At 38.2% G+C, this 24,401-nt stretch overlaps 1 protein-coding gene across 6 annotated transcripts in view; it reads left to right on the forward strand.

Moving 5' to 3' along the window:
• The window catches only part of RHOBTB3 (Rho related BTB domain containing 3), a 101,816-nt gene that overhangs the window by 59,303 nt on the left and 18,112 nt on the right, over positions 1–24,401 (forward strand). For 5 of the 6 annotated variants that reach the window (XM_034773827.1, XM_034773825.1, XM_034773829.1 and 2 more), the window contains 4 exons: positions 430–622; positions 4,459–4,610; positions 16,826–16,937; positions 18,465–18,830. In XM_034773827.1, the coding sequence (XP_034629718.1) occupies positions 430–622; positions 4,459–4,610; positions 16,826–16,937; positions 18,465–18,830 (823 nt within the window). The remainder of the gene's footprint in view (positions 1–429; positions 623–4,458; positions 4,611–16,825; positions 16,938–18,464; positions 18,831–24,401) is intronic. The other variant, XM_034773830.1, reaches the window with a different exon arrangement.

The raw sequence follows: 24,401 nt of genomic DNA on the forward strand, positions 1-24,401 counted from the left end.
TCTCTGGAGATATTTAAGAGTAGGTTAGATAAATGTCTATCAGGGATGGTCTAGACAGTATTTGGTCCTGCCATGCGGGCAGGGGACTGGACTTGATGACCTCTCGAGGTCCCTTCCAGTCCTAGAATCTATGAATCTAAGAGCAACGTATATTTCTGTGTGCAGGGCTTATTAAAAGTATGGTGAGTTTCAACTGCTGTTCTTAGGATTCCAGGTATTCATAAGTTTACTATTAAGTGCATAAATTGTTTCCCAAACAAGAAAATTATAAAGAGAAATTACAAAGCACAAACCCACTCTTCTTGGTTGCATCTCGTCAGTTCAAAAACATAATTTATCTATTTTTTATGTGCAAGAATATTTGTATAGACTTTCTTGTTTATAAATAATAATACAAAAGACTTTTGATGCATTTTTTTTCCTGTTTAGGATATTTTTGACAGTGACTGGTACACCTCTCAAAATCTTATTGGAGGAGCTGATATCATTGTGATTAAATACTCTGTAAATGACAAATCTTCATTTCAAGAAGTAAAGGACAGTTATGTTCCAATGATAAAAAGAGCATTAAATCATTGTTCAATTCCAGTCATAATTTCTGCTGTTGGTGCAAGAAAAAGTGGTATGTATTAAATCTCATATTACGAACAGCTGAAATATTATCTTGAAGTTAGATGTTGGGAAAATCCAATTAAGTCTGATTACATCTTCAGTCCAGTCATGATAAAAGTTTGTTTTCTTCAGAGTTTGTCACATTGACAAAAAGATGTGATGTGTTAAGGTGCTGTAGATTGACACTGATTAATTTAGTATCAATATTATGTATTTTAAGTTTTTGAATATAGACAATGCAAATTAATAATATGCTTTGAGCTCTGTCAAATACCACTCCTGCATGGCTCATCATCTGCAGGAATTGAACCAGGACCTCTGGATCTGGATTTGCTGTTGGAACTAAAGGTCTGTTAGCTTGGAGGAGGAATTAAGAACTACAGTGTGTTAGGGTGCCTGACACTGGGACAGAAGGGCTAACCCCTCTGACTACAAAGTGGAGAGAGATCAGGCCTGTACTCAAGATCATGTGGAGCCTCTAGACATGCGTTTTGATTAACTACATAAGTGTAGTGTGCTCTATATTCCAGAGCAGTGGTTCTCAACCTGGGCTGCATATGCAGCTCTCTGTTATGTGGGCCGCATCCACACAATATATATAATATCCATACATCTCTCTCTCTCTCTCTCTCTCTAAATTATGACAGCAATATGATGCAGAGACAAGGTACCCTGTCCAGAGCAGAATGCCCCTCTCCTCCCCAGGGCCGGCCCCCTCCAGCATCCAGTCCCCCACTCAGGGACTGTCCCCGCATAAACCCAGCCCTTCACCTAGGGACTGCCCTCCAGAACTTCCCCCATCCAGGGACTATGCCCCAATATCTAGCCCCACATCCAGGGACTGCCACCGGTCCCCCAACGGAGAGTCTATCCCCATGCACTCGCTGCACCCCCCTCCCTGCATCCCTAGCCCTTTGCACCCCCTCACAGCCCCCTCCTCCCCCATACCCGCTGGTCTCCTACCTCGTCAGGTAGCTCAGCTGTGCGGCCTGTGGGATAAGGGGGGGTGCTGAGCACCCTGGTCGCCTGCCGATGCCTCTGGGCCGAATCCTGCGGCGGGGAGCTGACGCCTCAGGGCCCGATCGTGTGCAGCCCCATTTTTGCACCCTCCCGTCCTGCCCCAGTTATGGCCCCGAGGATGTCACATGGGCCGTAGCTGTGTGCTGATTGGGCCTCAGGTTGAGGATCAGTGTTCCAAAGTTCCTATGTAGCAATACAAAAAGAATAAAAGCTAGTATAGCCTTTAAAAAGGAAAAAAAGACACATCAGATACCAGAATAATTTTAGTAAAATAATTTAACATTTCATATATACATAATACAGAATATTTCACTGTGATTAAAAATTGCAATCATGGTGTGTAAATTTCTCAAAATTCTAAAACTAAGCAGAATTAAATGTGGTCTGTACTTGGCTGGGAGACCTCCAGTGATCACACGTTACTGTGTTTGTAATGTGTGGTACTGTGTTTGGTCCTGCCTACACTAGGGAAATTTATCTTTTTTTTTTTTTTTTTTTTTTTAATTTGCTTGATGTTGATAGTTTGGTATTTTCATTCTTTATTCTATACTTCTTTTAAGCATTGTGGTATTGCTGATTTTTATACACTTTAAAATTCAGACCCATGACTTATTAAAGAAATCTGCATCTGTTTTACTTAGGGAAGCATTTTAAATTTGATATGGTATGAACTAAAAATAAGGGATATTATTTGTGAAGTGAGTACTCTCCAAGGCAGATAGCATAAGCAGATTTCTATTCCATGTCAATACCGTATAAACAATCAAACAAAAATAACTTTATTTTATAATATGCAAACAAATTTTGTGTACATAAAAATATAACTACTTTGGAGATATTACATTCAGTTTTGCCAAAGCCTACTTGGGTATCTCTATTCAGTGAACCAAAAAGAGCTGTTATTCTGTATATGTTAAATCTTATGAACAGTTTTTTCTTTTGTAATTCATTGACATGGCAAAACATGACAGCTTGAGTAATATAGGTGGATGATAAATCTTCCAGTTGTCCGATTTATAATAAAGCGAGGGTTAATTTAACTAGCTACATGTTTGGCTAAGCCAATTCTTTTACTTACACATTTACTTTTTCCTATAAATTTGTTTCATAACATATGCATCACCATTTCAAATGATTCTGAACCTTTGTAGCTTTTTTTTTTTAATAGTGAAAATAAGCTTTGGAAATAATTTTATTGGGAGAGTAGGCAATATTTTACCAAGTTTAGGCTTGGATCCTGTATTGTGATCTGTTTGAGCAGACGGCTGTGCCACACAGAGCCTCTCTGATGTCATTAGGCCCTACTCATAGAGCCCTACTGACTTCAGAGGGGCTCTGTGTGGGCACAGCTGTCTACTCAAACAGATCACAATACAGAACCTGGGACTCAAATAGGTATGGTGGGGGGAAAAAAATTGTTGGCATAATTTGCTTCTTGCTGAGGTGGGTGGACCGTGTTTGGGTTGTGAGATGTATACATTATGAAAGAATGCATTTATAGGTGGACGAAAGTTTTTTCCATTGTCAATTAATGCAAAGCCACCTTGACTAATGCTAAAATTGTTGTTCCTTCCTCAATTAACCAGTGGTTCCAGGGAAATGCAAGGTTCTAGGCACAGATTGTATATAAAGTACAAGGTTCTGAACAGACAGTCACACAGGACAAAATCATGACTCACTATATACACTTGCACTGGGGAGTAAAGGTGTCATAAAGGTAATGCTTCCCCTTACTCCTTTGCACGTTTCCTGCATCCCGGGCCACATTGCAGGGGACAGAACAGCCACCATTGGGCTGCTGCTTCTCTCTCACGTATTGCTGGAATCCATGTAATTACTTCCATAGTACGTGGGGTCTGAATTAGATTTGCACACGCATCCTTAATGCTGGTGGTTCCTAACTTTTCAGTGCTTGCTATAGCAACCTTCACATTCTTTTAGTGTGATACTATTTTATTTATTTATTTTTTTTGGATGTTAAATTCAGTCTTTATCAGATCGTTAATATTCTGACTTGCAAAAAAATGTTTTATTTCTTACTGTACCAGTATTAGAGAGACAAGGTGGGTTAGAGAATATCTTTTGTTGGTGACATAGAAAAGCTAATGAAAGCATCTCTCTCTTACCAACAGAAGTTGGGCCACTAAAAGATATTCCCTCACCTACCTTTGTTTCTCTTATATCCTGGGACCGACACGGCTACAACAACACTGCATGTACCAGTATTAATTAGTTAACTCTTTGATTTGTTGCTTACTATATACTTACTGTAAGAAAAATGTTAATAAATTGGAGAGAGTCGAGAGGAGCAACAAAAATTATAAAAAATTTAGAAAACAGGCTATGAGGAAAGATTGAAAGAACTGGGTGTGTTTAGTCTGGAGAAGAGAAGGTTGACGGGGGTCATGATAAACTGTCTTCACATGTGTAAGATTGTTACAGAGAGGATGGCGATGGATTGTTTTCCATGCCTGCCAAGAATAGTAATCAGCTTAGTTTGCAGTAAGGGGGGATTTAGGTTTCATGTTAGGAAAACTTTCCAACTACAAGAATAGTTAAGCAGTGGAACAGGTTATATCGGGAGGTTGTGGAATTCCTGTCATTGGTGGTTTTTAAGACCAGTTAGATAAACACCTTTCAGGTATGGTATAGCTATGCTTACTCCTGCCTCGGCAAGGGGGATGGACTAGATGATCTCTTGAGGTCCTTTCCAGCCCTACATTATATGATTCTACGATATAATGTATATCTTTACTAGTATTTACAAGCCAGCGTGTAGTGGACTATTTAATTAAAATGTCTTCTATAAATATTTTGTTTTCTCAGAAGTACCTTGTACTTGTCCACTGTGCACTTTAGACAGAGGGAGCTGTGTTACTGCTTCTGAAGGGATTCAACTTGCTAAAGAACTAGGAGCAACTTACCTTGAATTGCACAGTCTCAGTGATTTCTATATAGGAAAATATTTTGGAGGCGTGGTAAGTGAGAAACGGTACTAAGCGGAGCATAGATAAAATCTTTGTGATATCTCTCAAAAGCCAAATGTTGGCTTTACTTTAAAACAGTGTATACTATGTAAATAAGAATTGGATAACTGGAATAGTGACTCCGGGGCCTTATCTACACTAAACTTGTTTTCTCTAAAATTTTCCACTGGTGGTGCATCTTCCCCAGTTATAGCAATATTGGGAGTACTAGAACTTCCTCTATTGCAATCAACTTCAGGAAGTTTGTCATATAAACTCAAGGAACAGATCTTTTTCCTAGTTATATAATCTGCTGTCCTGTCACTTTAATGATGTGCTCCAAATTACTCAAAATGCTTAGGTGGGATATTTGGTGTTAATTGCTTACAGTTGTGTTCTACTTGTAAATGAGCATGTTAATGTGTTTGAATTTTAATATATGCCTGAAGTTACTTTTGTTTTCAGTCATTAAACAGTTTCCAGTCTCAAGCAGTCTGTCCAGTCAGTTAAATAAAGTTGAGCTCATTTATTTAGCCTGAAAATGCAAAAACAAGGGGAAGGAGAGTGATTGAAAAAAGTAAAGCATGAACATTTTCATTACAAGTTACACTTACACTTGTTGAGGCAAGGACTTTGGCCAGGTCTGTGCTACAAAGTTTTGTCAGTATTGCTATGTCTTTCAGGGTTGTGAAAAAAACACATAGCTATGTGGGCAAAAATCCCTGTGTAGATGTAGCTGTGTTGACAGAGTGCTTCTGGGAGCATAGCTAATTAGAGAGACAAGATGGGTGAGGTAATGTGTTTTATTGGACTGCTCGTGAGAGAGACAAGCTTTCAAGCTTACACAGAGCTCTTCTTCAAGTCTAGGAAATGTACAGAGTGTCAGAGCTAAATACAAAGTGGAAAAGATTGATTAGAATAAATAGTCAGCACATATTTGAAGGGACCATTCAAGGTGAAGTGGACTGTTAACACCTCTCCAGTCATAGGGAAAAAATGAGTGGGGGAAAGGTTGGTGTTAACACCTTCAAAAGACAAACCTGGGAGCTTAAATTCATAACTTTGCTAGATACTAAAGATAATGGACTGGATAGAGACAGTGAATTTATGGCTTGTTACAACAATCTGTAACCCACTTAAACCCTCCACCCAGGTTTCCCCCGCCTGTCCCCCTTTCCTCCCTATGATTGGAGAGTTAACTGGGCACTTCATTTTGAATGGTCCCTTGAAATGTGTGTTAATTACTTTTGCTAAACAATTTGTTTTACCTTGTACACTCTGTATATTTCCCAGACCTCAATGTTCGCTTGAAAGGTTGTCTCTTTCTCCAACAGAAGCTGGTCCAATAAAAGATCTTACCTCACTTACCTTGTCTCTTTAATGTTCAGCAGGGACCAACCCGGCTACAACAGCACTGCTAATGTCGTTCTGGAAGGTGGTGTTACTATGTTGGCAGAACTCCTACTGTCATTGTGCTATGAGGCTGTGTTGTTATAGCTGTACTGACAAAGCATTTGTAATGTGGCAGAATATGTTGTCTTTGTGTTTTATATCAGGATAGGTAAAGTGGTACTCTGTCTGTGGATGAGTTACACTGGTATTAAAGGTGCCTTAAAACTGTTTTCACAGTTGGAGTTGTACCAGTATAACTATTTAGGTTTTTTTTTAAAAAAAGCTCTTCTTTGAGTGATGTCTCTATGGATGCTCCACTGTAGGTGTGTCAGTGTCCCCTGTGTCTGGGATTGGAGATTTTACATTAGCAATGCCAGTTGGATCACACATGCGCACCTCCCCATCTCACGCCATGAGCGGCATGTGTACATACACCGCTGTGTGGACCAACCGCCTCGCAGTTCCTTCTTAACTGCCTTTGGTCTGGGATGGAATCCGCAGCAGAGCCCGCCTGTCCTTTGAATTGCTAGATAATGCCTTACCTGTTAGTTTTAGTGTAGTTTAGTAGTTAATTCTTTCTTTATCATCCTCTCCCTTCATTTTTTTTTCTTTCTTTTTACCCTCTCTGTTAGTTCATAGTTTAACACTTGTTTTCCTGCTTCCTGCCCTTCCTGATTGGGAAGCTTTCTCTCTCGTCCTTATGCTCAGATCTCCTGAGTTTAAGAGGTGCGTTTCCCATCAGGAGGCCTTCCTGGTAAGCGATGGTCACCCACAGTGCATCCACTGCCCGGGAGAGGGACACGTCCCGCAGAAGTGTACCCATTGCTACAGCCTGACTGCTAGGGCAGAAAAGATCAGGACATTTGGCTGTGTCTTCTCCTCATGGAGAGATCATTGAGTACAGCATTGTACCCTGGTCCAGATGCTTCCTCCGTACAGTTCTCACGCTCTGCTAGCTAGTCCACTGATCCTCATTCGCCAAGTGCTTCTAAGAGCAAATCTTTTCCCTGCGCTGATGGGAAGAAACAAGCCCTCTCATTGCCTACTGCCCACCAGAACACCATTCCCTGCAACATCGGTTTCAGATATGAGAAGTAGCTCTAGGGACTGCCAGAGTACTTCTGGTATCGGAGCTAAGCATATGTCTAAAGACCCTAAAACGGGCAGACCTGCAGGCATCAGTATCGTCTCTCGGCACCAGAGACTGCAATGCGAGACATTCAAAAATGGTGCCGACTGCTCCGACCAGATCAACTTTGTGTGCCATGGCACTGACGAAACCACTGGCAGCTCTGTTGGCACTGACATTGCTTTTGGCACCAACAAAACATGCAACACTAGCCAAGCTCTCAGCACCAGTTCAACCTCTGGCACTGAGCAAACCCTTGGCACTGAGCAAGTCCTTGACTCCATCTGCTGGCTGCTCAAGAGAATGCACCTCTTCCTCAGCATTGATGCATCTGCTGATGGGGCTTCTCTGTCCTCTCCAGGAGGTCAGATACCGTAAGGACCTGCTTGTATATGACCTGCTTGAATCACAAGTACTCAGACATAAGCTCCCTCCATCTCTCTTCTCTTCTCTTCTCTTCTCTGGAGTGACAGCACTGCTCCGTTTCTCCTCCAAGGACGGCACTAACCTTCCCCAGCGAGGAAGATGAGGAAGAAAAGGAAGACTATGCCTCCTCCCCTCCCCCCCCTTACATTTGGGACAGGCACAAAGCACATCATCTACACATCCTCACTAGCCATGACCCCCAGCGACCCCAGGACAATCCCACGTGCCATTCCCTCCACATTAGCTATACTGGAATCTGTGGGTTGTAGACAAATTGCAGTTTGGGAAGCCTCCCATAGAACAAAGCTAGAGGCCTACAAATTAACCATCTCTATCCATCTCTTGATCACCAGAGACTGATAGCGGATGAGGAAGAAGAACTGGAGGAGGAGGTCACACTGCTACTTTATTTCTCCTATTCTTCCCCAATGAGGCTATCATGCCTTCCAGGAGCTGTTTCACAGTATAGCAGACTCCCTCCAGATTACTTTGGAGGAAGTGAAAGAAGAACAGCATAAACTGCACAACATTCTGCACACCTCCTCATCCTCCAAAATAGCCCTCCCTGTCAATGAGTCCCTTCTTGACCTGGCCTACGTGCTCTGGCAGACCCCAGCGATCATATGCAAGTGGGTCATCAAAAAAATTACGTTACCCCACTCCAAATTCCTTAGTTGTCAATGCCGTGCACAAAAAGGAATGCCAATACCACCCTAGATCCACCCCTTATGACAGGGATTGGAAGCGATTGGATCTATTTGGCTGCAAGGCTTATTCATCTGCTACGCTCCAATTCTGCATCTCCAACTGTGAAGCCAAATATAATTATGTCAGTTATTCCAAAATACGGGAACTCTGCCACAGCCTTCCTGATGACATGAAGGAGCAGCTCTAGGCACTTATACTTGAAGGACACCTCTTGGCCCATATAGCTTTACAGTCCTCCTTGGATTCTGTAGATAGTGCTGCCTGTTCCATTGTGACTGCTGTAGTCATGAGTCAGATCTCATAGCTGCACTTCTCTGGGCTCCCCAATGAGGTACAAACCGTCATTGATGACCTGTCCTTTGAGGGCCCCAAATTACACTGGTCTACAATTTTTGAGAAGTCGTCTGCTTCAGAAATAAAATGTGCTATTTATTATGTATTTTGATGTGCTGAATTCAAATATGACAATTAAAACAACTGGCTACTGTTTCTAAGATATTTGTTTTTACATTTTATGTCTATGTATATTGTGTAGATAGTAGAGTTTTAATCATAAATTGTAAACCTAGGTCTTTTCATGTGTTTATGGTTGCTTTACATGATATTTCACCTGTCCTGTTTATGTAACACTTTAAAAATCAGCAAAAGGGTTATATCAATAAAATTGATTATGAAACAAAAGGCAAAAAACTACTACGTACATAGTTTAGTCCTATTCAGTGTCTACTCGGCGCTTCTTGGCTTGTCTCTTGTATTCATTAAATGGAGCATCTCTTGTCACTGTCCAGCAATAGTCTGCAAGCATTGATGGGCTCCATTTGCCCTGATAGCGTTTCTCCATTGTTGCAATGTCCTGGTGAAATCGCTCGCTGTCCTCGTCGCTCACTGCTCCGCAGTTCGGTGGAAAAATCTCTAGATGAGAGTGCAAAAAATGCATCTTTAGTGACATGTTGCAACCAAGACTTTTGTATGCCTTGAGGAGGTTTTCCACCAACAGCCTGTAGTTGTCTGCCTTGTTGTTTCCGAGAAAATTTATTGCCACTAACTGGAAGGCTTTCCATGCCGTCTTTTCCTTGCCACGCAGTGCATGGTCAAATGCATCATCTCGAAGAAGTTCACGAATCTGAGGACCAACAAAGACACCTTCCTTTATCTTAGCTTCACTTCTCCGTGGAAAATTTTTCAAGTACAACCTTGGAGCTGCCTGTGTTTTGTCAATGGCCTTGGCAAAGTTCTTCATCAGACCTAGCTTGATGTGTAAGGGTGGTAACAAAATCTTCCTTGATTCAACAAGTGGTGGATGCTGAACACTTTTCCTCACAGGCTCCAATGACTGTCGGAGTGGCCAATCTTTCTTGATGTAGTGGGAATCTCTTGCACGATTATCCCATTCATAGAGAAAACAGCAGTACTTTGTGTATCCAGTCTGCAGACCAAGCAAGAGAGCAACAACCTTCAAATCGCCACAAAGCTGCCACTGATGTTGGTCATAGTTTATGCACCTCAAAAGTTGATTCATGTTGTCATAGGTTTCCTTCATATGGACTGCATGACCAACTGGAATTGATGGCAAAACATTGCCATTATGCGGTAAAACAGCTTTAAGACTCGTCTTCGATGAATCAATGAACAGTCTCCACTCATCTGATCGTGAACGATGTTGAGGGCTGCCATCACACCATCGATGTTGCAGGCTACAAGATCACCTTCCGTGAAGAAGAATGGGACAAGATCCTTTTGATGGTCACGGAACATGGAAACCCTAACATCACCTGCCAGGAGATTCCACTGCTGTAGTCTGGAGCCCAACAGCTCTGCCTTACTCTTGGGTAGTTCCAAATCCCTGACAAGGTCATTCAGTTCACCTTGTGTTATGAGGTGTGGTTCAGAGGAGGAGGGTGGGTATTAGGAGAACATCACCAGACTGACATTTAAATTGTTTTATTTAACTAAAACAACAACATGTATTCTGGATTTTTTTTTCTTCAACAGCAAACATATTTTAACAAAATTCAAAAATTCATACGCTTGTTTAGTTAAACATTCAAGTTTTTTAAAATCATGTTTGTTTTGGTTAAAATTGTTTAACTAAAATAGTTAAATGAAATATTTTTTAAAAAACAAAAATTAAATTGACTATGTCAGCCAGGTCAACATGAGAAACTTAAAATATTGGCTTCTGCAGCTAACTAAGTCGTCTTCACCTTCATTTTCCTGTTCGTTCATAAACTGGAAAAGAAAAACAAGCTTTCCCACTTTTTCAGGTCCCAAACGATTTCTCAGTTTGGAATGAATTAGTCCAAAGGAAGAAAATATTCATTCTACAACGTCAGAAGAAGCTACTGCTGTTAAAAGTGAGATTATCACTTCAACAGTCTCTGAATCCAAGAGCTTAAGTGACTTCCACCAGTTCACTGGTGTGACTTTCTTTAAAACATCATCAGCAAACATATATTTCTTGAATGGTTCACCCTTAGCTCTGAAGTTTATTATAGTTAGCATTATGGAGGGATAATTGCTGGATGTCCATGTCATAGCCAACTCTTCTTCAGCAGTTAAGGTTTGACCCTGGTACTGAGTATTGAGAATATTTGCAAGAAAATGAGCTGGATATAGTGCTTGTCCGATTCGTTTTTTTAATTCTTGTAATTTAACTCTGTCATTGTATATTTCTCTTTTTAAGATCTCACTCAGTTCCTTCCAGATTTCAACAGCCTCAGCAATAAAACAGCTATTTCCTTGCATTTTGTTCAAGGCTACAGAAATAGGCTTCAGGGTACTCAAAATGTGTTCAACGTTTCTCTTAAGCCCTGTCTTGAGAACTTTGGCTGTGACAGTGCCATCTATTTTTTTTTTCATGATTTTCTTCACAAACTGCCATCAGATTAGTCCAGTTCTTGATATAGTGCTAAAACAGTCCACTACTGAGTTCCATCGCATGTCTTGTGGAAGAGTTAGCTTGGTTCCTCCCACTTTCTTCAGAGCTGCTGCTGCAAAGTGGTTGTTATGGAAGTATTTTGCAATTTCAACAATATTAGCCTTTATTTCTGGAAGACTGAAGTGTTTGGCTTGGAGGTGCATCAAATGAGCACTGCAACCGTATGTTATTAGCTTGGGACTCTCTTCACTCTCTTCTAAATTTCTTCTCATCTTGGATACATTTGCAGTATTGTCTGTGACCAAGCTGCGTACTAGACATTTGAATTTTTTTTTCACAATTTGTTATAGCTTTTACTGATACTTGTAAGTATTCTGCTGTGTGTTCGTTTCCTGACGTATCAACTGTTACTGTAAGGAGGACATTCCCTTCTTCTGTTGTCACACAAGCGCACGCAACAGGATCATGGTGGACATTTCTCCATCCGTCAAGACTCAGGTTATCAATTTCACCCTCTAGACCTTTTGCACACTGCTCAATTTCTCTTTCATACACTTTATCCAGCAATTTGCTTTCGACATCTGCTCTGTTGGTTGGACTGTATCCTGGTTTTAATGACTGAACCATGTTAATGAAGTATGGGTTCTCAATCATACGGAAAGGAGAGTTTGTTGCATAAACAAACCAGGCAGTTTTTTCATCAATTACCTCCCTTTTTTTTTTTTTGTAATCTGCTGGTTCTTATCACAAACTTATTTATGGTTGTTTCTGGATGATGGAGATTTGTTTTTCTTTTTGCTACCGGTGATATACTATGGCTATGTGACATACATGATGTGACTGAAACACTATCATTGGCAAATAACTCTGAAAACTATAGAAAATGATGGTGATCTTGAAGGTGAATAATCTTCAGAATCCTGTATGTTGAGGATGGATTCTCCTAAACAAAATAAGGCAATGCAGTTGTTTAATTATTATTCCCATACTTCTAATTTTTTATTACTCATTGCATTCACTGACACTCAATACTACTTTGAAGATGAAATTGTAAAAGGAAGATCTGCCTATTTCAGCTATTTATTTTTTATCACATCTGAATCTAAAATGATAAAACCATAGAGTAAGAACTATGTTTTTTGCTCAAACATAAGAATTCAAGAATAGTCCAGAAGGAAGACAGGCAGTCCTTAAGAAAGAAGCATGAAATAAAAAAGTTTACCAACCTGAAGATCCTACATGTTCAGACATGTTCCTTTCATCATCTTCAATGCAGCTTCCTCCTGAGAAGGAACACTTCTCATGATGTTGTTTCATTTGGGCAACCAGGCCTTCCATTTCTTTGTTGCGCTGTTTGCATTTTGCACACACGCCTGTCTTACCCACAGGTAGAGGATCTTCACTAAAATATTCCCAAATTGGGTCTCTTTTACGGCCTGCTACCATTATAGGTTTTTCCTTTTAGTGAGAGAATGTTATGGTAGATCTCAAATCAATGAAGGCTACACTCAGAAAGACCTCAAGACGTCTGGAATATGTTTTCAAACAGTTTTTTGTTTCTACTGCCTGTCCCTTCCTTCTCACATTTATCTCCGGACTTCTTCTCCTTATCCAGATCTATTCTGCACCCAACAATCATTATTCATTGAACTTTTTGAAACTTTGCACTTTTAGAGAGAAGTAAGGGATTGAATCTGTGTATACAAATTTGCAGAGGGACAATAGGGTTGAGGTCTGTTATTTCTCACCTGTGTATATTATTATTTATTTATTTAAAAACAGCATGTTATCTCTGAAGACCCAAATCCACAGTTTGAGATCTGCAAAATTAAGCATCTCTGATCATATCTTCTAGACTGAGCACTGAGTCTCATTCAGTAGATAGCAACATTAATCTAAGTAATCTATACAGAAGCCCCTGGAACACCATAAGATTGGGTTCCTAATCCATGAACTATTGGAACTCATTTACAAAACTTTTCTTAAACATTATGTGAATATATTGTCTCATACTATAGAATTAGAATTTATAATCCCTATTCCATGATGAGATACATTATAGCTCAAAGATATCTTAATTAAAACTATCTTTAGATTTTTTTTCCTCAAAAACCATTTTTTAAAAAATCATTGATTTTTATTCACCCTGCTTCCAAAGTAGATAGGACCTGAATGTCTAATGTAAAAAAAGTGAAACACTTTTTGACAAACTTCTTTTAGACAATCCTAAAGAACCAAAAAATTATACAAGTCAGTTATTTCCGTCGTTGCAAGTCATCTTTAGTGACTCCACTTTTTACAGTGAACTGAAAGTTCTTTCCCCATCTTTTAAGGTGAAAAACTCATGCATATAGGGAGTGCAGTGCCTTAGACAGTGAAAATTTGTTAAATATGTAATCTCCTCGTCAGTAACCCTATTTCATAGAAGCAACTTTTACTGTGCATGGTAGTGTGGTTATTTTTAAGAAGGAAATGATTTAACTTCACCTCATTTTTCTGATTAACCTAGATCTTATTGTGTGAGACAAAAATTAATTTTTCGTCTATGTAATGTTTGAAAATGGAATTAGCTGTTAACACTGAGAGTGTTAATTTTATAAGCATTTTATAACAGTTTCTCCTTGAGTCGGAAACTGACCTTTTTCACTCACTGCATGACTGAGCATGTAATACAGATTAAATGCCCTGAAATAAAACTAAATAGGACTTTCTTCGGGAACCTGCAAGAATATCATGTTGCTATTTTGTTTCCAAAATGCATGAAGTTTCAAAAGTATATCTTAAGTCAATGGGAAAGGGGAAGTAAATGAAAAGCTAAAGTATTAAAAACCTACTGAAATCATAACTATGCTCATTTTTTTGCAATATAGAGGTGTTCAAATTCAAAAGCAAATTTAAGAATTCAAAACATGTATAGTGCTCTAAAGTGGACCCCCCGCCCCAAGTGGATATACGGTTGGTGCAATGATTAGGGAGACAATATACAAAAACTGGAAATCTGAAACTATTTTTAAATGCAAAAGCAGAATGCTCCTGCATGATTAAATCATGTTGAGCCGTTTCCCAACAGATAACCACATGACTATACTTGATAAGAGTTGTTGTTTTTACAAAAAATGTAGTAATATTATATTGCTGGGGCAGTGGTCCTAGTGCAGAACTGGTTGGAATTCTCCAAGCTGTACATTTAAACCTCAGCAGGCAGCACACATCAGTTACGATTTACAACACCCCCTGTTGCCTGTTTTTTTGTTTTTGTTTTTGTTTTGTTTTTGGTTTTTTTTTTCTTCACTGCTGATGTTGGGGGAATTCCTCTGACAACTGTTGCTATTGTAGCAGTAGCTGACTTTAGTCTTTCATATTTTTTACATGAATTTACCTCTAACATGTAATTCTGAACATTATGAAGAGATCCAACCTCAGCATCTCATGGACCTTAAATTTACTTTTATAGCCTCATTTGAGTTTTCTTATAGACACTGGATTTATACTGTATTTGTTGTTGTTGCTATGTACTGTTCTACTTTTAGAAAAGGTCAGAGGAGTAGTCCAGTGGCTTAAAACATTGCCCTGGATGTAGTCATAAGATGTCCATTACAGATGCACCTGACTATTGCTTGAGATGTCTCTTAGTGAGCCATAGCTTGTTGATTAAGGAATCTATGCTCAGATTCCACTGCAAGCTGCTAGGTCTCAGGGTGAGCAACACAAACTTCTCTTGATCTCCTAAAGGCTTCTGCTAAGTAGCTGAGAAGGCCTCAAAGCATAAGTCTGCAAGTACTTCAGTACTTGTAACCCAGATGAGTCTTTGTTTTGGTACCAAAATAGACTTCAGGGCAGCTCCTCTGGCATTTTTACAAGTGGCCAGCTGCTCCCTCCAGGTTAGTCAGGGGCACACCAGAGCTTTGGTATGCTTTCAGCATTGGTTATACTCCATTCCAAATTTAAATTTGAAGTACCACCTCCCGAGACGGAAGTCTACCTCTGTGAGAGACCTTATATCTCCACTGATAATACCTCATCTGTCTTTCTTTGTGGAGATCTCTTTCTGGTTACTTTAGCTTCAACAGCATTGGTGGTGTTGGGACAGACCTATGGCTTTGAGCTACAGTTAAGCTCGTATAGCCTGAAGAACACATTTAATCACATAGCTTTAGCTTTGTCAGTGACCCCTCCACCACATTTCATTGCTGGCTGAAACCCTGATCTAGCACCAGCTTTGAGCTTTCAGAGCCATTAGTGTGCTGGGGTAATGATGCCAATACCTACATTTCTCTTTTCAGTGCTCTTGATTTACTTTGAAATACTTCAGTATTTACTCCAATGCCATTGTTACATTGTTTATCCCAATGGTGTCAATGTTTTTGGCATCAATGTCTTTCACACTATTAGGGTTTATTAGAAAATGTAGCCTATGTTGTATTTCCATCTATGTTCATGTTTTTCTAGTTCTTCAATTTGGAGTACTTCCTCCAAGTGCTTAAAACATCTAGAGAAAGTCTCCATGTCTTTCTGATATTTAAGACCCAAAGAAGGATGTTTATTTTTCCTCCCTCAGTGCTTTCCTATGTATTGTATTATAGGGGTAATTCAGAAGTGATGGAATTGCTTCCTTTCCCTTTAAAGCTGTCTGTGGTATCTACTGATTGAGAGAACTTACACCCCAAACTTGACTCTGTTGGCATAGAATTATCATTTGATTGCCAACTGCATTATTCAGATTTCTAAACTTTACCACAATTAGGGTGAAGTTAGTATTTCTGAGACTTAATGAGGGCCTGGTTTCACTTATTTTCTCAAAATTTGCATCTCATTTGCATGACCTCTAGTCTACCTTTATCTATGTCGTTGGCTCCAACATGGGAGGAAACCTTTTTCTTATTCCAAGCGCCTGACCAAAGCTTGTCCAGGCATGAAATATCATCTCCCTACTACTCGTGGGGCAACAAACCATATAAGATTTAGTAATAGTATAACTGCCTTACCCATCTCATTTGTAAGTAATTACCCTTCTCTACTGCCACCTTTCCTTCTGTTCTATGATCCCTTAGTTCTATATTTACACTTTATCATCTTCACATTGTCTTAAGACTTTTGGGAAACTGATAACTTTACTATATATACCATTCCTATTATGTTGATTACATTTTTATCTTCTGCTTTTAGAAAACTAAGCTCTTATTTAAATACATTCTTTATATTTTGACTTTATTTGTATAATGAAGCAGCTCATAAAAGTTTGATGTTGTACAGTGTTCCTGGATAGTTCTTAGTAATAAAGCCCTTACACTGTTCACCATTATTTCTGGGACTTGCATCAGATTATCCATATTTACCTATCAATCCCTGCTCTTCCTTCCTCCAGATCCTATAGCAGTACCTGTTATGGTTGATTTATTGAATTCTTTTCTGGTAGCACAGCTATGGTTTCTGCTTTGATTGCCCCAGAGAACAAATGACTAACCTTTGAATTGATAGTCTTTTTAATTAAGTTAATCCAAACAACAGTTCATCACAATTCACTTTACTTGATTTCTTATGTAAAATTTTAGTACTCAGTCAACATTGCACAGTTACTCACATTGGCATCCGTGTCAGTTCTGTATACAAACTGGGAAAAGTGAGAATGTTTTTGTTTAACTTACTCTTAAATAACTTTATTTGTAGTTTTTAAAAATGCATCTCATGTTTTAGTTGGAGTATTTTATGATCCAAAGCTTGAATCAGAAGTCCTCTGAAAAAATGAAGAAAAGAAAAAAAAGCCACAAGTGCCATGGAGTTAAACCGCCTCAGCTTGAACAGCCAGGTGCTTATAATAGTAATTATTTTTTTTCCGTGTAATACTGATCAGATTGATTATTTAAAAACATGTTTAATAAATTATCCATTACTAGCAACTACTGTGATGTGTGATTTTTGTCTCAGAATGGATTACTTAATTATTTAGGGAAGTACTTTGTGAATCTTGAGGATTTTATAAAACTATATATATAATATGTGATGGGTGATCATTTAAAATTTGTAGCATGTTTTATAAAAAAAAAAATCATGAGTTGTGCTCATTTAAGTGAACTCAGAATATGGAAAGTTTAGTGAAATTATGGATGAAGTCTGAGTTTATACAAGCTGCACATGACGAGATGAGAGAATAGTAGTAACCCAAGAACGTAAAGGGAGATGTTAGAAAGAAGGCGTGAAAGGCTAAAAGGTAGTTTGTCTTTTTTAATATAGGTTTCAGCAGTTTAACATCATATTAGTTTTTATAGTTCTTTTGATTAACATTTGGTTACTTAATTACAAATTTAAATGCATAAGAATGGCCACCCTGGGTCAGACCAGTGGTATAATAACTTGAAGGTGCTTCATGTTAACTCCGCATAATATAACTTGTTCTAGTAAATGCTAAATATTGAACCTAGCCCAGAATCTGGGGCCCAATCCTGTCCCTAGTTCAAGTCAATGGCAACGTTCCTATGAATTTAAATGAAAAGAGGACCAGACCACACTTTTTACCTGGTAAAAATGAAGTTACCTTAAATTACGATGATAAACATATTAGAAATTATCACCCATTGCAAAATATATACTCTTATTCCTAAATGATTACACTCTCAGTTCTGAGATTAAAATCAGAGTAGTACTTGTAATTGATCTGAGCTCCATCTGTGAAGTCAGAGGGGCTGCATGGGGTTTAAGGGAAGAAAGGATTTAGCCTAGAACGTTTAATGGAGTTGTTCTTTAAATAATTTTGCATTGAAACATTTTTTTTTACTGACAATTAACTTTTGTTATGAGTCTTTCAGGCTGTCTCTAACCTCTCTCTGATTTCTGCAAAGTGTAAGGTGTTGAGACTGCATTTATCTGGTGGGCATGCAAAAAAATTAAATTGTTAAAGTTCTGAGTTAGGAAAGATTGTTTTACCTTACCCATATTATGGGTAAAGTATACACTTATTTATAGGTTTTTTTATGAAGTCCCTTTTTAGGTAAAAACCATGTGAGATGACATGAAAGACTAGACATATATAATTAGAAATTTTTAATTTTTCTGTGGAAGAGCTATAAAATGGTGGAAACCTTTTTATAAAACAGTTCTAATGTTAATTATTCTAACATCACTCAAGGTGAATGAAAGACTGGATTTGTTCTAATGGTGAAGGTGATGTATACTTTTTAAGAGCAAATTTTTATTGAGGATAATTAAGAAAATACCCTTTTATGTCCTCATTTAATCCAGTTTCTGAGAATAAAGATGCTTTTGTTTGCATAGCAACTAATAGGAGGTTAGATTACAAAACTGTTCATTCATTATTTTTAATATCTCACTTTTATAGAAAAAATGCCAATCTTAAAAGGTGAAGCCTCGCATTATAACTCCGATTTACATAACTTGCTGATCTGCTGCCAGTGTGTGGATGTGATATTTTACTCAGAAGATTTAAAGGAAGTAGTAGAAGCACACAAGATTGTTTTGTGCTCTGTAAGCCATGTCTTCATGTTACTTTTCAATGTGAAGAGTCCAGCTGATATTCAGGATTCCTCTATCATAAGGACTGCACAGACTCTCTTTGCAGTGAACAGTGAGGCTGTGTTTCCAGTTTCTAACCGAGGTTCACCATGCGGCCCACCGGTTCGAGTCACTGTTAAAGACTCTTTCTTCTGTTTTTGTTTGTCAGACATTCTGCACTTCATTTATTCAGGTATCCTGTCAGAATGGATCCAGCTGTTTACTATCTTTTTAAAGAGCAAACATATTGCTATGGAGTATATATTACCCTACCAAAATATATTCCTCTATTAGGATTAAATCAGTTTGATTAAAATAGTCCATCTCTATAGGCCATTATTTGGAACAGCTTCTACGTGGAAATGGAGCTTAACCTTACGATTTATTGCTTTTAGCACCATATATTCAATTCCAAAGTCATTGAATCTAGTAAACCAGAAGCTTCTAAAGTGGAAAAAAATTTCCCCCAAAGTTCTATAAAGCTAACACATTTTCCATAAGTAACAGGTAAAGATGAATGTAACGCCAAACATCGCCTTGCCAAAAACAGCTTTTCAGTGAGATAATTTCAGAACAAAATAAAACTGTTAAAAATGGTTAAAAACATTGGGTACAATAGTGTGTTAAAGAGAACGGGGAGCAACATTATCTGGTTTGTGAGAGGACTGGGAGTCATGCGATCTGTGTTCTGTTTTCATTTCTGCAATTGTTTCATTATGTAACCTTGGGCAAGTCACTTAACCTCCATTTCCCAATCTATTAAAATGGTGCTAATGATATTTTTCTGTCTCTGTAAAACATTTTGTGAGTCTCAGTTGAAAGACACAATAAGTGTGAAGTATTATTAAAGAACACTAAATCATCTAGCAACTCTTTTTCGTTTGAATAGCCTATTACTTTGTACTGATATGACTTCTAGTTGTATTACATATGACATCCCCACTAATGAAAACTATAAGAGATTTGTGGGAGGAAGTAGTAGTTCTCTAAATAATGCATCATTACATTCACTGTAATTAGAAATGTGTAACTATATAGTTAGAGATGTTATATGTAAGGAAGTTGAGTTTATCTTCAGAATGATGGTTGTCAAAAGTATTTAAAGGACTGTTCCCTTGGAATGGCAGTCCATAGTCTTTGGAAAGGGCCAGGAATGTTTTACTTTAATTCCTCCAAGACTGATTCCAATTTTATACCTTCAATAAACCAGTATGGAGCATTATCAAACTTCTTTGTAAAAATAATTTGGATGTAAATTTTTATCTGGTTGGCTGAAAGAGCTTTCAGTTTGTGTACCATATTAGGTGTAAGCTGAATTTTTATTTTTGACCAAAGTCTCATGCCAACCTTTGGAGGAGTGGTCATCTTACATGAGGTTTACATTAGAGGAAATAGAGAGTTGAGCCTCCCTCCCCCAGTAATGACACTGCACCTCTGAGGAGCTCTACATGCTTCTTGATTCTCATGGCTTATCTCTTGCTGCAGAGGGGTTGGATTTCCCTGGCAGGACTTAGTGCTGCTACTTGGCAGTTCACTACTGCCTTATATACTTGTGTATATTCCCACTATTTATATGCTGGTCAATAATCTGAAACAAAAGTTATAGTAGAAATTAGGAGATGATCATCCTATGTGATTTTCTGTAGTAATTATCTCCCACTGAACAAACATTAGGTCTATAAAGCAACTTCACCAACTAGATCACTATGCTACATGCAGACTTATCAAATAATATTCATATAGGAAATGTTTAACTATTAATATCCTTTTAATGACTTTCTAAAATTCTTAATTTTCATCTCTGTCTCCTTATCTTTTTCTTTGCCTCATTCCATTTCCTTTCCTCTCCCACTGTTCCAGAACTTCAGAGGAGGATGATGATACTGGCACTAATCCAAGGAGTATAATGCTAGCAGCTTAACTAGAGCTTCAGAAGGAAAACCTCTGCTGGTCCCATGTATTTTAGCTGAGTAGCTGGAGCAGTCCTTACTAGGAGAAGCAACACTTGAGTGAACTGCTTCTCTGTGGATCTTTGCTCCTGTCTTTCTGTTCAACTAGTGGTGGCAGCTTCTTTGAAAATGCTCATCTCTTCAGCATCTCTGGACTGATGGGTGGGTTATTTTTTTGAAGCAGGCAGAGGATTGAGGAAATACAGATGAAGGAAAGGCGGGGGGGGCGGTTGTAAAGATGGGGAGAAGAAGGGCAAGAAAAAGGAAAGAAAAAGAGATGGAGGGTAAGGAGAAAAGTGAATATAGGTAGGTAGTTTACAAAATTGCAAAAAGAAATGTATTTAAAATCTATGCCAAATGTTTTTAATACAGTGTTTTGGAACCTTTTTCTGTTTTTTTTTTTTTAAATCAGTCTACATAGAATGAATAAGTAATTTTCTTTAATTTAAATATATACTGGTACTATTAAATCTTATTTGTTTTAATAAACATTATATTTAAATTGTTAAACTTCTTATAAACCATTTTATAAGCTTTGTAACATGCTTAAGGATGTGTGCTTTGCCCAGTATACAAACACTGAAGATGTGGGCGTATTGGCTGAATGCACACCTTGTTGTGTGCTATTGCTTCCTCCTGCTGTAATGTTGTTCTGCATTAGATGCAGAGGACAAAACACTATATTGGGGAAGAAGATTCCTCACAGTTTGTCTCTCAAGCCCTTGATAATGCTGTAAATTCAGCCTCTTTTAAGGGTGACTGACTTGGAAATGGGAGGACTTTCAAAGACACAAAGGAATTGAACAGCCAACTCCCCTTTAGTACTTACCAAAGTGAAGACTTTATAATGTTGGTTTAAATACCATATGGGCATGCACTGTGTGAGCCTCTGTCAACAGTACTTCATTTGTGACTACTAATAATATCCCTTTTATTCTAGCCCTAGGCTTTTCTTGATCAGTCTGCCAATCCTTTCATACTGTGGTGTTTTTCTGATGTGCACCAATAGTGACTGATTAGTTTAATTTCTGTCATAAATCAGGGTTTAAATTTAGATCTTCAGAGAAGAAAGACTAGTGCAGTAATCCTTTGTGCTTTGGCTTGCAAATACAGTTTACTGGCCGATGCTCGTGTTCTGTCTTAATTTTATCTTCATGCATATTAGCCAGAACACACAAGCAATTTATACTTTTATGGATCAAATTCTTCCCTAAGTTGTAGCTTGTGATCTCATTGAGATCGCAAATGGTGTAAGTCAGCGCAGAATTTGGCACATATCAAACTTGGGTCTTCCCATTTAGAGGATTTTTAAGGAAAATATTGAGTCAGGAAGAATAGAAGTCTAGTTTTTGAGATACAGTGAAGATGCTTTCTGCCCCACTATCAATGGATTCTGTTCATAAAGTTGAAATAGCCTTTCCTCTCTCCTGTCACTGCTGGTGTAGGTGGCATGACTGGTGGACGGGGATGAGATCAGGGTATTCTATACTGCATCAATTCCTAGCTGCTGTTTCAACCCCTTGGGTTTGACTACCGTGGGTGAATGTTAAAGCACACTGAGGTCTGCTCTAACTTATGCCTGGGGACTGGCCTGCATAATGTGAGCCCCAGCAACACAAGGATGTGAATATGAGCCTTATGCCACCTTTTCATCTCCCTTACCCCTTCAGACTTCGTACCTCTCATCTATAGTTGAGTCCCCCAACCCGAATGGTCACTTAAACAAAGCATTGATGTTTGAAGTTTATTCAGACAAAATATTAAAGCATGTTGTTTACCTTGTTTTTTTTCAAATGATACCATATGATTTGCTATTTACTTATAATTTAAGTATACATTATTGCAAAATAGATATTTACTGTGCAGTTAGGGCTGGATCCTACCCCCGTTAAGGGCAGTAGTGAATAGAATAAAGGTCTCCGAAAGAGGGGAGAGGTTTTTTTTAAATGCTGGAATATTCTGAAAGACTTTCTCCTTACTAGCCTTATAACCATTTGGTAATGTTCAGATGGAAGTCCTATAGATAACTTTTAAAAAGTTTGTTTTTCACATTTACTACCAAAAATTTTAGTAATTGCAGTTTAGTCTTTTTTGAAAATATACATACTCCCTCAATTGGATAATTGTCTTTAAAAATCATGTACCTGTAATTCAGATACACTTTCTGGGGATATAGTGTCTTAAGAATGAGCATCTTGAAATTTTCAAAGGTGTGTGTGTGTCCATCCTCTGACTGACTTGGTCATAGGGGCATCATGTTTCCATAGGCACTTTTTATTCTGGCAGCACCATCTCCTCAACGACTTGACAAATGGGGAACTGAGGCACAGAGGCCAAGTGACTTGCCCAAGGTCACACAGGAATTACATAGTGGAGCATGGAATTGAACCCAGATCTCCTATGTCCTAGGCCAGCACTCCAACCGTTGGTCCATCCTTCCTCTCTTAATGATAAAAAGTACCAAAAAAAATGAAGAAAACATGAATCTTCACAGAATTTGCCACTTTAAAAGTCTTCATAGTCATAGATGCTCAGTATAAAAACCATACATCAAATTATCAGGTAATGCTATTCTGTTCATCTGGTTACCAAATACCCTAAATACAATTGCTCAGTAAATACCTTTTGTTTAGTGTACCCTTGTGTGTTTTTGGGTTCAGATTTTAGTAAAATAAGTTTCTTTGCCTATGGAAATAATGCCCATACACCAGAAAACCACAGCATCTAAGGCCTTTAGCAACACAGTTCCTTTTCTGGTATCCTGTCAGCCAGTCTTCCACTATAGAATGGTTTATCTCTTTGGAGACAGCTAAAATTGTAAGTCATAAAGCAGATCAACCAGAAAGGCTTTTTTTGCTCCATTAGAATCTTGAAAGGTTTCTTTCCTGTAGCAGGGATGATTAGCACTGGGAACACCTATCTTTTTGGAAGTTAGTGTTTTCTGTTTATACCTATTTTTCTTAGTAATAGTAAAGATTTCAATTAGTTTTAAGTTTTTCTCCTGTATATTCATTTATGCATTTTTCATTCTTCAGTTTATTCATAAATAGGCTTATTTCTTCCAGATCCACGAAAGAAGCAGAACAGACAGAGTAATACTGTTCTTTCTAGTTCCATATCTTTGAAGTCCAGGATATTTTACTTGCTTTCTCCAAAATAGAGCTGTCATCTGTGGAGAGCCTAACATATCACTATGAGCCAGAAGACCCACAGGGAGCAGATTTTTTTGAAGATGTTAGATGGCACCATTTTTATGTAGTCACTTTTTGGACTGTAACGACATGTTTAAACTTTTTCTTCAGATGACAGCTGGGAGCATCTATGTTACAAAGCAACAGCTCTCAGTCAGATGCTAATGGACTCCCATATTCAGCAAGTTTTTTTCAGTATCTTTTCTAAGGGTCCAGTTGTCCTTTATGGTGACTGGGCTGGATGGAGTCCTAGACTTCACCTCTTAAAAACAAAATATCCATGAAATGCTTAATCTTGCATTTCGGCAGTCTTTGGAGAGGTGGAATTTTTCTCTCATATCAGCAAGTACTATAAATTTCTAGGAGAGCAGCTACTGAACAACTGAAACCTATGTAAGAATTATCAAGACCTGAGGAAGTTGTGGATATTTGATCTTTTTTCTCTTTCAGAATAGGCTTTCACTAGGGAAGATTTCACTTGTTTTTTTTTTTAACTTGAATTTTTTGATACTTTGTGTGTTTCAATAGTGGCTTTCTTCCTCTGAGTCTAGCTTCTTCTACTTGATCTTGCAGGAAACTTTTGATTAATATTTAAGATGTTGCTGTAGTTTCCTTAGCAATTCA

This window comes from Trachemys scripta, chromosome 6 (assembly GCF_013100865.1).
Source record: "Trachemys scripta elegans isolate TJP31775 chromosome 6, CAS_Tse_1.0, whole genome shotgun sequence".
Lineage (NCBI taxonomy): Eukaryota > Metazoa > Chordata > Testudines > Emydidae > Trachemys > Trachemys scripta.